Source organism: Haemaphysalis longicornis, unplaced genomic scaffold, assembly GCF_048455015.1.
Source record: "Haemaphysalis longicornis isolate Haplotype H1 unplaced genomic scaffold, Haemaphysalis longicornis Haplotype H1 scaffold_3, whole genome shotgun sequence".
Lineage (NCBI taxonomy): Eukaryota > Metazoa > Arthropoda > Arachnida > Ixodida > Ixodidae > Haemaphysalis > Haemaphysalis longicornis.
Window position 1 is genome coordinate 231,248,463 of NW_027526335.1, and position 18,752 is coordinate 231,267,214.

General features: G+C 47.4%; 1 protein-coding gene across 1 annotated transcript in view; it reads right to left on the reverse strand.

The window, feature by feature from the left end:
- Nucleotides 1-18,752, reverse strand: part of LOC144176042 (A disintegrin and metalloproteinase with thrombospondin motifs like) — a 184,601-nt gene that overhangs the window by 151,790 nt on the left and 14,059 nt on the right. Inside the window, exon 3 of the mRNA XM_077705163.1 lies at nt 12,233-12,356. Coding sequence (XP_077561289.1) covers nt 12,233-12,320 — 88 coding nt within the window. The 5' untranslated portion in view covers nt 12,321-12,356. The remainder of the gene's footprint in view (nt 1-12,232; nt 12,357-18,752) is intronic.

Sequence of the window (18,752 nt, forward strand, 5' to 3'; positions counted from 1 at the left end):
TGTCAATGCTCATTACGATGATGTTATTACCATTACATCAAATGATGGTGTCGTGCTTTCCAAGGAACAGTGTGCTTCCGCGTTCAATGACTTCTTTAGTAAATCATTTTGAAACACCCTGCACCCACCGAACCCTTCAGTTCATAGTCATCAATTTTCGAACATGCCTCCGGTTTTTATAGATCCATGCGGCGTTGCTAAAATAATTGAAAATCTCAAACTTTCCTCAGCCGCTGGCATCAATAATATAAATTCTAAGTTTCTAAAAATACCAAAGACTACTCCTCAGTTATTTTGTCAAACATTTTTGAACAATCTTTACTAACAAGAACCCTGCCGTCTCACTGGAAAGTGGGGAAGGTGGTTCCCGTCCATAAAAGTTCAGATAAGCATATTGTCAATAATTACCGCCCCATTTCACTCACAAGCATTGCGTGTAAAATTTTAGAACACATTTTATCATCCGAAATCGGTCGTCACTTGGATTTCAACAAGTTCTTTCACAATTCTCAACAAAGGTTTCGTAAAACTTTTTCATGTGAAACTCAGCTAGCCTGCTTCACACACTCACTTCATGGTATAATTGACCAGGATTGCAAAGTAGACTGTGTATTCCTTGATTTTTCCAAAGCCTTTGACAAGGTATCACACGAACTACTAATGTTAAAACTAAACAAACTCAACCTCGATCCTAACAGATTTGCCTGGTTACGTAACTTTCTCACAAACCGCTCTCAGTTCGTGTCTGTTAACCAAGGTATGTCTTCTTTTTCTCAAGTCCATTCAGGTGTTCCTCAAGGCTCTGTTCTTGGACCACTGCTCTTTTTAATCTACATTAATGATCTTCCTACCACAGTACGTTCTTCAATTAACGTGTTTGCTGATGATTGTGTTCTTTACCACGAAGTTACAACTGATAATGACTCTGCTATACTCCAGTCCGATATTATAGCAATCGCTGCATGGTGCAATGACTGGCTTATGTCTCTTAACATAAATAAATGTAAAGTGTAGCATGTATCCCATAGAATAACTGGTAGTTTTAATTATACCCTTCAAGGTAATCTTCTGGAGACTGTAACATCGTACAAATACTTAGGCGTCTATATATCATCTAGTCTCTCCTGGGAACCTCATATTAACTACATAACAAATAACGCTAACCGCAGGCTCGGCTATTTAAAACGAAACGTTTCTATTACGTCCTCGCTGAAACTACAATTGTATAAAACTCTCATGCGACAGGGACTTGAGTATGCCGCTTCTATTTGTTACCCTGGCCTGGCATCTTTAACTTCAATTGTTGAATCCGTTCAAAACCGTTCTCCGCGTTTCATCCTTTCTAATTATCACCGCACAGCTAGTGTATCAACCATGAAATCAAGTTTGCTCCTACCCGATCTGTCATTACGCCGTCAGCTTCAGCGTTTGTATTTATTTCATAAAATTTTTCATCTCGACACACTTCACGCTTTGCTCCTTTCAAGCCCCTCGTTCATAACGCGTCGCTTAGATCGCCGCCACAAGGTTGAACTCGTGCATTGTAACACTAATGCGTTCTATCACTCATTTCTACCCCAAGCAATAAACCACTGGAACCACCTTCTCGAGCCAATAGTTCTAATTCGTGACAATCATTTATTCAGACATGCTGTGTCAACTTACATTTCCAGCCAGTCATGAATGTGCCATTGTTTTTGTTCGAACATTTGTGCCTATTGTTGTCATTTTGCTGTATTATTACCTACTATCATGTTTCACTTGTGCTACGTTACCGCTTGCTGATTAGATGTCAAAAATATCCTGAATATGTACCATTTTTTTCCATCTGTTAGTCATTTTATTTACGTTAGTTTTGCATCGTTTGCCTGCTCTTATTTTACACAAGACTGGAACTTTACTGCTGCATTTTGTTGCGAACTTGGCCTGATCTTATTTTTCCCATTTTTCTGTTCTCATTTTTTTTCCTTCCTTGCTGTGTCTGCTCCTTATTGTATTGTTTTGTTTCCCCTCCCCTGTGTCGGTCGGTTTCGGCTGTCCTGCTTTGGTCCGTCGCAATGCCAGGAGTCAGTGGTGTGCCAGGCCCACTGTATTGGGTATTCAACGCCCATGGGAGCTTAAGCAACTCCCAGGCACTCTGAGGGCAAGTGCCTTCCAAGAACACCGATGCGTGATGCGGACGCAGGCCCGGACAGCCTTGGTGGCTACCGAGGTTGGTGCTTGGAATGGTAATTCGAACAAAATTTGCGGTCGCGAATTTCTGTGGATCAACTATGATTCTCTTTGGCCGGGGGTGGCAACGCGCCTCTGTAATCCAGTGTGGTGGAGGCCGGGGGGTCAATGTTGCGAAGTGCAACTGCACCAAGCGGTACAGTTTGTGTTATAATGGCGCACGGTTGCTGAAGCAATCTGAGCGCTGCTATGAGGCCGGGGGAGTGGCGAGCCCCTGTAACCGCAGCTAGGAAGGGGCCTTTAAACACGAACTGATCTGCTCGCCGAGGGAGGTGACGAGCCCTTGTAACCCAAATCATAGGGGTACATGCGGTACAGTTCGTTTTATCGTGCCATGCTGAAGCATGGGTACACACAATAAGGCCGGGGGTGTAGCGAACCTCTGTAACCGGAGCATGGAAGGGGCCTTTAATGCGTACTGGTCTGCTGACCGAGGGAACTTGATGAGCCCTTGTAACCTTCAGTCTTGGGGGCGAGTGTGCAGAGCCACAGGGAGTTCCTCAGAGGATCCCTTGTATCCCGAAAGATGGTATTTGTGGAGCAACTATGATTCTCTTGGCTAGGGGAAGTAGCGAGCCCCTGTAATCCAGTGTGGGAGGAGGCCAAAGGCTGGGGGTGGTAACGCGCCCCTGTAATCCAGCGTGATAGGAAGCCAGCGGGTCAATGTTGCAACGTAATCACTGCGCTCAAGCGGTACAGTTCGCACGTAGTGTTGGCGTACCATTGCTGAAGCAATGGGTAGACCACTACCGAGCCGGAGGCGTGCACACCCCTGTAACCATAGCTTGGGGCTCGTTCTGTTGAACTTGCGAACTGGTCTGCGGGCCGGGGGTTGTGACAAACCCTTGTAACCTAATGTCATAGGGGCCAGAGCGTGAAAGTACGGTAATTCCACGAGACCTCCTCGAAGGAATCGGGGAGGCCGCACAATCCCTGCCCTGGGAGCGTGCAAAACGGCCGCCACTGCGGAGGTTCCTGGTACAACTGGAATCAGGTCCTACGCGGAGGTCGGGCGGTCGGGTGTCAACCCGGCACTTGGTGATGCGATTGAAGCAGGAAAGCGGATCGAGATCGATCAACTATGACTTTCTTTGGCTGGGGGAAAATGGCGAACCCCGGTAATCCAGCGTGGGAGGAGGCCGGAGAGTCAAGTTGCGAAAGTAGCAAGTGCCGCAAGCGTACAGTCGTTGCATTGGGAATACCGAGTAAATTCGGGAAACCGTTGCAGGCCGGGGGACTGGCGACCCTTGTAACCGCAAGCTTTGGCGGGGCCAGCGACCTGATCGCTATAAGTCGGGGGGAGTGACATACCCCTGTAACCAAATGTCATGGGGCCAGATGTTGTACAGTCCGTATGAGGCCGGGGGGGTCGCGCCCCCTTGTAACCTTGCTGTGAGGGGCCTATAGATTGATCTTCTCTGGCTGCCACGGGACGTGCTACCACGAGCTACTGGGTGTTCCGCACGGGGAAAACGAGGAAAGGTGCGGTTAGTCACCGACCGGGGAAACTCTTCTGGCTTAGTAACGGCTAGTAGGCCCGGACCGATCTCCTCTGCAGAGCCGCTACACCACGGCAATGCCAAAAGACTCTTGTTCCATTGAGCGAAAGAGTAGGCACAGAGGAGGACATAAGAAAAGGGCTCGCCGACCCAGTGGGACCCTTGCGAACGTGTGTTGGCTTGCCAACATGGGTTTCAGTTCACGTTCGCATACAAACTTCCCGTGTCCGGAGACCGTGAAAAGCAGGTGTTGCAAGTACCCGTGTATAGTGGAAAGCTTCACTGGTGATTCATGAGTACCTTGTGCGGAACAGTTGATCGAGGACGTTAGTACGCATCGGCCGCAGAGCTGAGGGTCGGGGGGGGGGGGGGGGGACCTGGCCGTCGCCACTAAATAGGGTACTTCCTGTCTCCGACAGTTGGGGCCCAGTTATCGGACCTTATGGGTGAGCGGTAACCCGTGGCAGGGACCGCACATTTGGCAATTGGCACTGTCTGATGCCCTCGCTGAGCAATCAGTCTTGGAAGAGAGTCAGACAAAAGGATTGGAGCAAAATTGCTTCCCTCATTCCCACCCTTTTTCCCATAACCCATCCCGATGTCCAAGTTCCCGTTCCCAGCAACCCACGCTATCCGGCTTTTTCCTAGGGGGGACAGGAGGGGTCCCCCCGGGCTCGTCCCCCTGGCGGTGGGTCGCAAGAAAGTCTTTCCCGTTAATTTCTCTCCACCTTCGTGTGGACAAAATTCTCTTTGCCGGTTGGCCCTATTTTTGTACTGTTGCAATTGGGTATAACCGGTTGTACTTCATTGTGGTACCGGGGAGCTATTGAAAGCTCCATTTACTCATGTCCCCTCTGTAACGCCCTACCCGGGCCCTGAGGGTAATGTAAATAAATAAATAAATAAATAAATAAATAATAAAATATAAAAAAAATCAACGATGTATCAAGGCAGGCTGCCGGCCACTTGGAAACATGCCGACGTCACAATGATTCCGAAACCAAACAAAGCTGTCGAAATATCTAACCTCAGACCCATATCACTGACGTAGTGCTTGGGTAAGTTAAGGGCACAGGGTAAGGCGAAATTTTGAAAAAATGACTGTTTGTTTTTCTTCGCAATTAGGGAAGTTCAATTCCTTGTGCACATTTTCTATATTCACACTTGCCTTAAAAAGTCCTATTTCTCGCTAAAAAGCAGTTTTCGCGTAAGCAAGTAGTAAGTGCCCACATCCTCTTAAGAATGTTCTCAGGGTTTATTGTCATTTTTTTTCATCAAAAAACTTCCCGTTTCAGATCAAAATGCTTTTCTGGAACCAGCTGTATTAGGATATTGCTTAGGAACCATTGCATAGCTGATTTTTCAGTGAGGGCAATCCAAAGACCCTGTTGCACGTTTTTTCCACATTTGCCCTTCGAAGCTGCGCACAAAAAAACCTCTTTTTTAGGCTTCACACTCTAATGATTGCAACATTGGATGCTGTTCTTTCATTAAATGATGAATCAATGCATGAGCCAGCATTTTGAAATCATTCAGATCAAAACCTGGGCGCAACACCACCATCAAGTGGCTTAAAGAGGTTGACCACAAGCAAAATACTTTGTGAACAGATGTGTACGATGGTGCACAAAATAGTCAAGGAAGGACAGACGACCGGGTGAAAAGCAAAAAAATGACTTTGACAGTGATTATGAAGCTGGTGCTTTAGAAATAAATGGCTCCAGTAGTGTTTATGGCAAAAAAGTATTGTTTTTCACCTCTTTTTTTACTTTAAACTCAATTATCTCAAAACAATGTTTTTTCTTACTTAGGTACCATTATTTCCTATCTCTTTCAAGACAACGAGCTGATTTTTTCCCCTGTTATCTACATAACTTTTCACACCTGCTGTACTAGAATTTAAAATATGCACGTAACAGGTTTCTTGGTACACAACTTTTAATACTAAAATAATGCCAAAATTTAGGTACTAACGGACAAAAAATATTAAAAAACTGAATTTTTTAGGAATGTTCATATTTCAAGTACAGTTAAAAGAGCGCAAAATTTAAAAGAATATGATATATAAGTTATGTAGATACCTTTCTTAGATGCCGAGAAAAATGTACCTGAATATGGCCAAAAATGCACGGGAAGTATAGGGCTTACCCTGTGCCCTTAATGGAACACATGGTTCTCAATAAACTCACCTGCCATATCGAAGTACCGCCAGAAGACAGAGGCGGATTTCCGGACACCATGTATGGCTTTCGCCCCCACTTGTCAAACCAGAATATCCTTTTACACATTAAATAAGAAGTGATTGGCAAGCTGAGTACCACGCAAAAAGCGCCATCCTTACCCTATACGTCAAGGGAGAGTTTGCCATGTGTCGCATGCAGCCATACTCGAAAATCTCCAGGACACTCAATGTGGAGAGAAAGCATATAACTATAAAAGAGACTTTCTATCCTCACGGACAGCAACTGTAAGTCTAGGAACCCTACAAAGCGAAAAATTCGACGTTCCAGCAAAAGGAACACCCCAAGGCTCAGTGATATCGCCTCAATTATTCAACCTCGCAATGATCAAATTACCAGAATCACTAGACACAATCCCAGGGCTTAGACATGCTACCTCTGGGGATGATATTACTTTCTGGACGACGACAGGGTCGACCGGCACACAACAGGATGCACTACAGAAAGCAGTAAACCAGACAGAACAATACCTGAGCAATTGTGGCCTTTTCTTAGCTCCGGAGAAATTAGCAATTTTAACACTAAAGAAACAGACAAGAGGACGACCACCACCGGAGTCCCTTGACCACGAAGTGATGCTTCATGGGGTCTTCATCCCAAAGGTGGACACGCTGAGAGTCTTGTGACTCGTCTTCCAAGAGGACAGCGCGGGATCCGCCACTATCCAAAAGTTTTAGTCTACCCTCTCCCATGTCACCCACCTGATCAAAAGAGTAACCAGCAAAAAACACGGGTTAAAATAAGACACGATAAGAATGATCCAGTCACTAATCATAAGTCGAATCACCTACGGAACCACTTACCTAGGACTGAAAACAGCAGAAAAAGAAAAATTAAACGTTTTAATTCGACAAACATACAAGATGGCGCTTGGATTACCGGCCAATACCTCAACCGCAAAACTCCTGCAACTAGGGTTGCATAATACGTGGGATGACCTGACAGTAGTGCACCGGGCAAGCCAACTGGAACGACTAAATCTTACAAAAACGGGTATAGCAACCTTGTGCCGCCTAAACTATCATGACCCAATAGAAACCGAAAACCAAAAACAACGCATTCCCCTCGATTGAAGGACGCACATCGAAGTGGCAAGTATCCCACGAAACATGCACCCCGTCTACCACAAGAAGCGTCGCGAAGCCAGAGCGAAAGCACTCCACAGACCCTACAGAAACGATCAAAACTCAAGATACGTCGATGCGGCAGTGTACCCTAGCCAAATAAATAAACGAGCCCACACAATAGGCGTTGTAGACTTCACATGTTTCCACCTATCATCGGCAACAATCAAGACGGGAGGCACGGACACGGCGGAGGAGGCAGCGGTTGCGCTTGCCATCACCACAGCGCCGGAAACCAAAGAGTAAATCGCAGTACTCAGAGACTCGCAAGCAACCTGCAGGAATTACCAAAAAGGACGAATTTCTTAAACGGACCTTCGAATATTATCAAAGACTTTCCAAGCACGCCAAAACACACTGGAGATATACATCGTGTGGACACCGGGGCACGAATCTTTAGAAGGTAACGTTGTGGCCGACGCCGTAGCCCGAGACCTTCCACTCCGGGCAGTTGCCTTGTCGGGAACACACGTCTTGCCCGGGATGCCGCAAAGCCATCTCATTGCCAAACGAAGCAACGACATCTTGGAACACCTGAGGCTTACAAGAAGGAAATACCCACCTCCACATCCAAAGCTCACCACAGAAGAATCAACACAACTACGAAGACTTCACAAAAATTCATTCCCACATGGCACACAATTGCATATGATGTACCCCAATACAGCTGCGAATGCCAGTTCTGCAGAGGAACGCCTAACACCCTATACCACATGGTTTGGTAGTGTAAGGGCGACAAGGAACTACCGGAGGTCCTGGCGCCATCACCGGAGCAGTTGGAGCCCACGCTGACCAGCGCCGTCATGGAGAACCAGCGTGGTCTGGTGACATGGGCTCTTCGTGGTGCGGCAGGCCTTGGTATCCCGTACTAGGGACACCAACTAAAGCGGACGATCACCTCAACACCAACGCAGGAGATCATCCTCCGCTAATTTACCATTTGGCAAATAAACGTTTATACTACTGCTACTACAACTGTATTTTTCGTCCGCTTGTTCGTGTGGCTCAGTCTTGGCTAATTGGTATTGTTAGGCTTTTACCTAGGCGTAATGTTATATTTATTAACGATGATTGTTAGGACATACGAACTTTGATTGGTTGCAAGGTTTAGCGCGCCGATGCAACGCAGGCGATGAGGCGCGCCGTAGCGGAGGGCTCCACCTCCACCACCTGGGGATCTTTAACGTGCGCCGAAATCTCGTGCACTCGGGCGTTTTTGCTTTTCGCCTCCATCGGAAAAGTGGCCGCCGCAGCCGGGAACCGAACCCGCGACCTCGTGCTCAGCAGCGCAACGCCTTAGCCACTGAGCCATCGCGGCGTGTGCGTAGCGTTAGACGAAACCTTGACAACTGGCACACTGTCAGGTTCAACCCATGCTCAAAATCGCCCGTGTTCAAACTGCCTGCGCTCTATTTCTTGAGGAAGAGCAGTGCAATCACAGGTTTCGGTCGATGCCGCATGGTGACGTCAATAACTTCAGGCCTGCGCATGCCCTTGTGTGCATGCGCAAATTCTTGGAATTCTTTGCTGCCCTTTTGACGCAGTGAATGATCTCATGCGGTTCGTCACCAGCAAAGACACGCAGGCACCGAATAAGAAAAGCAAAAGGAGAAAAAACAAACAAATGTGAACTAAGAATCGTGAGTGTGACTTTGGTAAGCTGGGCAATCGGTACAGCAGACGACATATGATCAGATATCCGATGACTAAATAGGTTGCATGTGCTTGCTTCAATGCAAATGTCTTCAAAAAACGATAGTCGTCTGCCGCCTCTTATGCCTCGCCCGTTTTCCGCCATTTGCTGCCATCCCTCACGATTCCCCCTCCTGCCTTCGCACTGCTCACGTGAGGGCTCGCACCCTCGCGCGCCCTCTGCGCATCGTTTATCGTTAGCGCGCATCTTTATCGTTTGTTTCTCGTACTGCCTGTAGCAGCACGAGCAGGAGCTCTGTTTTTGTGTGCTTGCTTTCATCTCGCACGTGATGGAGCCTGTATGCGCCATTTTAACGCGTCGTTTTTTTTCTTTTCCGCGGCCGTTTTATTGCTTGTTATCGTTAAAACCACGGCAACGTACATTTAATACAAAAGGATCGCGGGAACCGATGGTTATGTACGTATATTTGGCCGCTAATGTGCATGAAGCTCTCTTTTGGCTAAATGATAGGGACAGGTATGAGCAATCCCTGCGGTTAGAGGAGTTTGGAATGGTTCTGCCTATATGAACATCTTGTTGGATTATACTTTTACCTGTTTGTCGGAACGCTGAATGGAGCACATACCCGACAGACAGACTAGATTTAATAATTTCTCTTTAAGACAGAAAGTTATATAGGAAGACATACATGCATGCATACATACACGCACACATACATACATACATACATACATACATACATACATACATACATACATACATACATACATACATACATAAAGCCAGACAGACAGACAGAAAGACAGACCAAAGTTTCCGAGTTTGAGTAGCCCAAGAAAAAGTATTGATTGATTATACGGTTTAACGCGCCGACGCAACGCATGCGGTGAGGCGCGCCGTAGTGGAGGGCGCCGCATACATTTGGCCACCAGGGGATCTTAACGTTGTTGCGACCGGGCGGGGGCACCCGATCCGAGCTCCGTGGCCTCCGAGATACGAGTGGTAGCGTGTATGATGCGTGCGGCCAGCCGCTGTTGCAGCCGTGAAGAAGTCCAGAAGACGTAGGCTAACGTAACTGTTTACTTCATAGCGAGAGGTGAGCCGAAGCCAAAGAACAATGCCCTGACGGGCGAGGTTACAATACAGGACTCGAGCAGAGCGACAACATCAATTCGCTGCTCTGACAGGAATGAGTTACAACGCTTGGGAAGCTCTATTTATACCCAAAAGCGGTAACGGTCAAAACGCCAACAAGTGGGAACACGCACAAACGTCACAGACACACGCAACACTCTTTCGAGTGTTCGTTAGTCGTCGGTAGCCTCCGCGCACGTTGAGTCCGAGAGAGGGGAGAGAGGAGGACTCCGTTGCGATCGACGGGGTCTCTGTGTCCTTGAAGAGCGTGGAGACGAGCCTCGCAGGGAGCCGCCGAAGTTTTGGAAATGCGCTCAAAGCGAAGCGTCTGACGCGGCTTGTCGCCACTTGTCACCGACATGATTGCGCCTGTTTTCGAAGGCGCACGAGTGGCTTCGCCGCACAGCCGAGGAGTGATGCGGGACAGTACGGCGGCGCTGGCCGATTCGTAACAACGTGCGCAGAAGTCTCCGCCGGCGTACACACGGGCGTTTTTGGTTTTCGCCTCCATCAGAAAAGCGGCCGCCGGCGTTCTCGTGCTCGTGCTCATCTTCCTTTAAGCACAGAAATCCAACGTTTATTGGTGTTAGTAATGATGAACTGTTGGAATATTTATTATGGTTAGTATCACTCTTGTTCAAATATCGGTGGTCACTATAACCTAGCGACGGTTTTTGATTTGCCACCACGTTTGGCTGCCGCATCGCTGTCGCTCAAGGTTGTTTCAGAATGGCGCAGGTGGCAGCCGTTTTCCCATACCAGAAAATTGTTTTTACTTATTTTCTGAATAAGCAGGGAAATGACCTTGTAGTTTCCGCTGCCGGACAAAATATACCACAAATTCACTTTCGTGTGAAGCTTCATTGCGAATGGAGAAGCGGTGCGTTGGTTGGTTGGTTGGAAAACGTTCCACCAGAAAAAGGAAGAGGGGAGGGGAGAGAAAGAGTTAGGAGCGATGTGTGGCCACCCTATTCCGGTAGGCCGCGCAGGGTCGCCGCCGCCTTTGTCCGAGAGATCACGGCTTCCTGGTCCTCGAGCTGACAACTGCGCAACGCGCTCTCCCATCGCTCAGTGGGCACATCCATACCAGGTGCAGGGTCGTGTTGAGTGTCGCAGCGTGAGCAGTTGGGTGCATAGCAAGTTGAGGAGATGCGGTGGAGGGCGATGAGGTTGTAGTATGTGTGGGTTTGAAGTCTCCGCCAGATGCGGGCGTCGGAAACGGAGAGCGAAGGGTGAGGAGGAGGCTAAGTGCACTGTAGTGGCACAGGATGCCACGGCCCGAGATCTTCTTACCCGGGCCCTCTCAAACGGTGCGTTCAGGAAATTCTCTCAATAGGCACATTTATCATTTTACCACCCTGTGCATTGCCCTTGTGTACAGCGCCAGTGGCGCTGCTTCGCTGCCAACTTGCCCACTTACATCCAGAGCTTCAAACCTTCCAGTAGAATAGGTGGGAAGGCGCTTAGGCTTCGTTTTCCAGCGTAGAACGTTATAGAGTTATCAGATATAGCAAGCATCTTATTGTCATCCGCTTGTAGTGCTCTTTAAGCACACAGGGCGTCCGCGAGCGCTGAAAGGGTCCGTTTCCTTTACGCAAGGGAAGCGCCTTGCGATCCTGGTTGTTCCAGCGGGCGTCGCAAGGGAAGCTACGGAATTTTTTTCTCATGATGAACGCTGCAGGGTGCGCTGGCTTTTCTACGACACAGGGCACCTTGACGCTGCGCGTAATAATTATATAGAGAAAACGGGGCTTTCTACAAAAATCGCAAAACGTAAGTGTCCCACAAAGCAAAAACAATTACGCTTTCGTGAGTTATATGACGGATGTTTTTAAGTGGTTATCCTATTCAAGCAGAAAGTTGCGGATATAATTCTAGTGAACTGAAATCGTGCACATCTAACAGTTTTAACCAATTTCAATAGGCTGTAAACCGCCTTCTGCCGTACATTACTGTGTTACGTAGTGCCTATACTGTGTTACCTAGTCCCTAGGCACTACGTTGACGTAGTGCCTATTCCTTTTGGCGCTCACAACGCTTTACAATCGCAATGTGCTAAACATCATAAGCATCGTCTCCAGCTACGATACGTAATTGAACGTGTTCTTTGAAAGACGGTTTCCAGCACTGCTTATAAAGTTGCAATGCTGTGTCAACATGTCTGAAAACTATGGGGAAATTTTTACACAAGAGTGTCACGAACGTAGTTCAGTCGTGGCCTTTATTTGCGTTAGCAAGGAAAGATCTAGAGTTTTCAGTTACTGCAGAATCACCGAATGGACAATTGCAAGATCCCGGAAAAGGTGACCAGCGTAATTGCTTCGCAATACTGAAATTTCTATCTCTTACCTTTTCCGTCCTTGAGCTCGCTGTCGTCTCTGTACTCGTAGAGAATGTGTTTTATTTTTCCTGATGCTGTGCGTTCTTCTTCAACCATCGGCTTTATTCGAAGCGTCGGACTTAAAATACCTTCCTAGGAACAAGAAAAAATAAACACACAGACCATGTCCCAGAGTTTTACGACCCACTGCGAAAGAATATTTGGGTACAGCTGTGCGACTATGGTACTCATCGAGAACAGTATTTATGGAAGTACCGATAGAAATACACGTGTCTATAACACACATTTCCTACTTCAAGCGTTATAAGCCCTCGCTCGTAAAAGGACTAAAATGCCTACTGCGCGTTGTGATGTGATGCACTTTTGTCCTCACTATATTTGTAAAACATTTCTGTGCGCCGTTTTTCGAAGTAACCAGTCAGAGTATAACGCGCTGTTATACACAAGTGTGTCGCGAACTGTATGTGCTTAACTTTCCCTATGAAATTAGAAAATACATTGCATGCACACACCAGATTAAGGTGTTCAAATTCGGTTTGTGGCCATATAGGACCGGAAACTACACACGCATTACAAATGGGGGAAGTCGAAATTTCACAGTGGAGCTGCGTATACGGCTCGGTTTTCAGAGTTTTGCCTGTGCATATGAAAAAGAACCGCATAAATAAAGCTCTGAAGGCCCCGCGTCTCTTGGAATTGCGAAGCATTCTACGGAACACGCTTAACCTTCACAGTAATGGAAGAGAGCGACAAAGGAAGTGAGTGCACCAAAATGATGAGAGGGAGCGAAAGGACGCAGCCATGCGAGTGCACAGACAGGCAGGGAAGTTTATCATCGTCCTTAGCTCTCAGGAACGACAAACGCATCGAAGCCATTCGAAACCGTGAGTTAGAAGTGGATCGCGAAGCAAGTCGCATTGAGTTGCGAGAGGACGAAGCAACACGTGCATAATTTCCGATCAGTGATCCTGGCCTCCAAAAAGCCGCTTCGGGCTCACCCCGAATAATCACTGAAGAATTTAACGCTCCACAGATGGCCAGGGGTTATCCTAGGAATGGCAAAAATGCAGAAAACTCTCGGATGTAATTCAGTCTCTGCAGCTGACGCACGAAACTCCACCGGACAATCCAACCAGGTAAGGAAAAAGTGCACAATGAGACACAACCTCACCCTAACCTACAGAGTGGGCCATTCAGAATGAAGTAAGCTAGATGAAAAAGCTCAAATTAGACACGGACAAAGAAAGGGGACAACAGGACGAGCGCTAACTACCAACAAAATGTATTTGGAAAAACCACAATATATACATGCCACGCTTTCCACTTGCATACTACCACACATGCGCAGAGACACTTATAATCACCTGAGATAACAGAGTTCTTTTTGAGAAAGGGATACAGAGGGTATGCTCACGCGTTGAGACTGCAACCTATCTATTTTTTCAGCTTCTTTAATTTCTCTTGTTAATCTATCTTTATTCTTGCCGATTATGATGCATTTGTCGAAGAGCGGTTCGCAGTGCGGTTTGTGGTGACACGTGGAACAGTGATGCGATAAGCATCCGCCACTCCCGTTTTTGACATTACTAGAGTGCTCGCGAAGCCGGTCATTAAGACAGCGACCAGTCTGCCCAATGTAACGTTTGCCGCAAGAAAGAGGAATTTCATATACCACGTTTTCTGCGGATGTTGTGCGCTTACATTTATGTTTTATACCGCAACGGCTAGAGCGTTGACCCCAGGGATTGCTCATTATGCATAACTTGCCCAGTTTTCTGGGGCAGAACAAAGCACTCTAATATTGGCACGTCCGGCAATTTTCTTCAAGTTGTGGGAAATATTGTGGAGGTAAGGTGTAACCGCATACTTTGGACGGTTTTCGAGTGAGGCCGGCTGCTCTCCCTGCGTCCCTGCTAAAAAAGTTGCAAAGTTGCGAAGTTGCAGAGCAGCGTGCCCCGAGCGCGCCTTCAGCGAAGCTCTCGAACGAGTGACATCATTATCTGAGACTTACGCAACACCTGGGCGGACCAAAAGATTGAGCCCCCCGGCTCCAGCCGGACATCGCAGCCCACCGTTGCTACGACGAGCCTCAGTTCGTCGCGGCTTTCCTTGTTAAGCTTGATGCCTACAGGACCGCCTTCGAAGCACCCGACGCCTACACGCTTCACAGGGTATTGCCTCTGGCTTTCCAAGGGCCTGCAGCCTGGAGGCGTCTTCAGTCCCCGTTTGAGCCGTGGGACGCATTTCGGGTAAGTTTTCGGGTCGAATTTCTTCCACCTAAATACGAGATTCGCATTCTCAGGATGCAACACCCTAGTGAAAGGCTGTTGGAGAACGTGCGTGCAATGCAGCACTTATAGAGGAAGGGAAACCCTGGGGCTACTGCATACAAGAGCATAAATTTTAAAAGTGTTGCCTGAGAATGTTCACACTGACAATGAGAATGACACTTCAATTGAATACGGTAAATTTTCTTTTATTAGTTTTGTTCAGTACTGCACTTGATGTGGGTCCCGCTGCCGGTTAATGCTGTACGATATCTTGTGAAGTTTCAGCCTGCTTTCATAGGCAGTTGGATTAAAATATATCCGCAATTATTTTTAAAAATATTCCTCCTCATCATGTAAAAGATTTTGTTCCGCATTTATTGAGGTACGCACCTGTTACGTCAGTGTTCGATGCTAGTCGTTACTGTGCCTCAAGTTCTTTCCCGCTAAAATATTTCTGAGATTCTCGTCTGCTTCTTTATTTTTGAATTCCGTTTCGGGCGCGTAAGACGCTGTCTTTTTCACTAAATTTTAGGGGTGTGCGAATATCAATTTTTTTATTTCGAAACGAATTCGAATAATAAAAACAATGTTCGAATCGAATCAAATATTTTTCGAATATTTTTCGAATACGAATACTTATTGTTTTTTGTAAAATAAAGTTTTCCCCATCTAGAGACACAAAAACTGCCACTTTATTGCACAACAAATAATACAAAGTAAAATTAGAAATTACACAATACCATTGCACTCAACAGGTTAAGGTCTGCACTCACTTAAATGTTAACATGGAGAAAGGTTAACTGCTCAACATGTTCGGGGAGCAGTGACAACCTCCTGCTCCTCACGACTCCACCAGATACCGAAAGTACCCGCTCACTTGAGACACTAGTGGCTGGCATGCCCGAGCCCGTGCACATTGCCGCGCGCTGATACAGTAAAATCTCGATGATACTAATCTTGCGGGACCGCGAAAAATATTCGTATCGTCCGAAATTCGTATGAACCAACACAGACCAAAAAATTGAGCGCTGAAAAAAGTTTTCGTTTACTTTTTCTCTTACTTTCGCGTGAAGAAATTCGTGATTTTTTCTGCTTTTTTTTTAACCCCCATGTCGCAAAGCAGTCCTTTCCGGAGCACGTAAAGCTTCGCGCTCGTCTCCTCACTCGCTGTGCCCAAGCTCGCTACACGCCGCAACAGTCAAGCGTGAACCTCATGGTGCGTTTTCGCAGCCATCGGGGCAATTTCCCGTGCAAGCCGGGTGAACTTCCCAAGCGTTGTATTCCCACACAAGGGCCGAGCGCCAGGCCAGGGAGTCGCTTGTACCTATTTTACCGGTAGGTGCCCGGCGCAACCAAGGAACACGAATTCACATGGTGCCTTCCACAGCCACGGTGGACGCTCAAACTCGCAACCGCCTGTGGCAGGACATGCCGCCAGACTCTTTCACCCCCGGCAATGGCGCAACGCGGCATGATGGCCGGGGGCCCCGCCAGATGGACAAGGGTTAGGGGCCCCTCGATAGGGTAAAGGCAGCTCTCCAGACGTTGATTCCCCTTTCAAGGGTCCGCACTCGACCAGGGACGCCTGTACCCATTAAAGAAACCGGTGGGTGCCCGGCGGCACCAGGATTCGAACCCAGTACCTTCCGCATACGAGGTGAGTGCTGTACCTCTGAGCCACCGCTGCACAGTGTACAGCGTTGTACACTGTGCCACAACTGAGGCGAAAAACGCTGACGGAACCTCCGCTGCAGTAGGCGGTAGGGAACGTTGTCAGGCACTGAGTGCCGTTATCTTCAGTATCCGAACCGAACACCTCCCCCTTCTGGAGGCGTGCAACGAAGTCGCTTTGCAACCGACACACTCCGGAATAGCCGGGGCGGGTTGTGCTGCATTCGCCTTTACGTCAACGTTGATGCGTGCATCGCCCTCAAAACTACTACGAGGAATTCCGAACGCCTTTCCGAACATAATATTGCGGACGCCGCCTCTGTCTCACCAAGCCAGGCAGCTCCTGTATTGAGTCAACATTATCATCAACTCCGCCCCATCATAGGAAGCAAACTTTCAGGGGCACCTTCGGCGCGGAATTCGATATATCGAACTCGCCCGTGATCAGGAGTTCGATACACGCGCACAACAGCCCTATACTTTTGCATGGGATTTTCAAGGGGATGTTTGCACTGTTCGATATAGACAATAATTCGATATATCCGTGTTCGATATATCCGTGTTCAACTGTACACTCAAGGAATCTGTGAAGATGATGGACTTGGGAATTTTATGATGAACTATGTGCTTTAAAACCAGAAATATCCCATAGGCTTCAGCCGTAAAAATGCTGCTTTTCGAGTTTAGAGTGTTAGATACCCTAAAATCAGGTCCGTGCGCAGCGCACGGCACGATACGGGCGGTTTTTGACGTGTCGCTAAAGAATTCTGCACACTTGTATTTATCTTGAAGGAACAAGAAGTGCTGAAGAATTGCAGCTGTGGGTACTCGTTTTTTATCAATCGCTACAAAGGACAAATCGCACGACGCGGGGCGCAGCTGCCATGGTGGTAAAAAGTCGGAAAGGGTTGATTTGTAGGTGTCTGAAAAGGTGACCGATAATTCTGACACTTCCTGTCTCACCCTATGTGAGAACGGATCAGAGATAGATGGACGATTAAGAAGAAGTTGGGACATAGGTGTATCACAAATAAATGGTTTGAGAGGATGGTGGGTTATTGACGAAATTTTAAAAGCGTACAGAAGATCTATGTATGTTCGCTGATGATCTAGGGACCATTTGTCGCACTCGACGTATAGGCTTTGTACGGGGCTTGTACGGAAAGCGCCCGACGCGAGGCGAAGCCCCAAGTGAAGCACTGGGTCTAGCATTTTCAGCGCTGTTTTTGTTGCCGCCCCATAAACCACGCTCCCATAGTCCAAGCGGGACCCCACCAAGCTTGTGAAGACACGTAAGAGGAGTTGCTTGTCCGCGCCATAGGAGTGGTGTGAAAGGACCTTAAGTATGTTTATTGCTTTGAGGCATTTATGTTTTAGTTGTCTGATGTGAGGGATGAACGTGAGTTTCTCGTCAAACACCACACCCAAAAACTTGTGTTCTCTTTTTACTGGAATCGAGTCACCAAAGAGTTTTATGTCGGGATCGGGAATGAGGCCCCGCCTTTTTGAGAATACAACGCAGGTACTTTTAGAAGAATTAAGTTTAAATCCATTTTCATCTGCCCGGCGGGAAAGTTTGTTTACCCCAAGCTGGACCTGACGTTCACAAATGGATATGTTACATGATTTGAAAGATATTTGAACGACATCTACATACATCAAGCAGGATATGGTTGGCGGCAGTGCCTTTCGGAGAGAGTTCATCTTAACTATAAACAAGGTGCAGCTCAATACGCCACCTTCAGGCACGCCATTCTCCTGCACGTGAACGTTTGAGAGTGCCGTACCGACTCTGACACGAAATGTTCGTTCAGACAGGTAACTGGAAAGAGTGTTCAGCATGTTACCTGTTACACCATAGGATTTTAGGTCTGCAAGAATGCCATAACGCCACGCCGTATCATAAGCTTTCTCGATATCAAAAATACGGTCATGCAGTACTGTTTGTGTATAAAGGCATCCTTAATATAAGATTCCAGTGCAACTAATTGATCGTTTGTGGATCGCCCTGCCCGGAAGCCTGCCTGGCAGCTCTCGAGAAGACCATTGTACTCAAGAAAGTACATGAGCCTCCGGTTAATCATCTTCTCGAAGAGCTTGCACAGGCAGCTTGTCAGGGCAATAGGTCTATAGCTTGCGGGAGAAGAAGGGTCCTTCCCTTTTTTCAGAAAAGCCACAACTATGGCCTCCCTCCAAAGCCTTGGAAGGTGCCCCGATAGCCATATTTGGTTGTATAGGTGCAGGAGTGTCTCAAGGGTGTCTGCGTGTAGGTGTTGAATCATAGTGTATGTAATGCTGTCTGCACCTGGAGCAGAAGGTTTACAAGTGGCAAGAGCAATCTTCAGCTCATGGAGTGTAAATTCACAGTTGTATCCAGACTTTCACTTGTTCTTGTCGCGTATAGGCTTCTTTTCGGCAGATGTTTTGTATTGCATAAAAGTGTTTGTATAGTGCGCAGAACTAGACACGTGTTGGAAGTGTTGTGCAAGTGTGTTAGCCTGATCTTCCAGAGTGTCCCCTGTCGTGCTAACCAGGGGCAGGCTATGTGTGTGTTGTCCTTTTAGTTTACGTATTCGGGTCCATACCT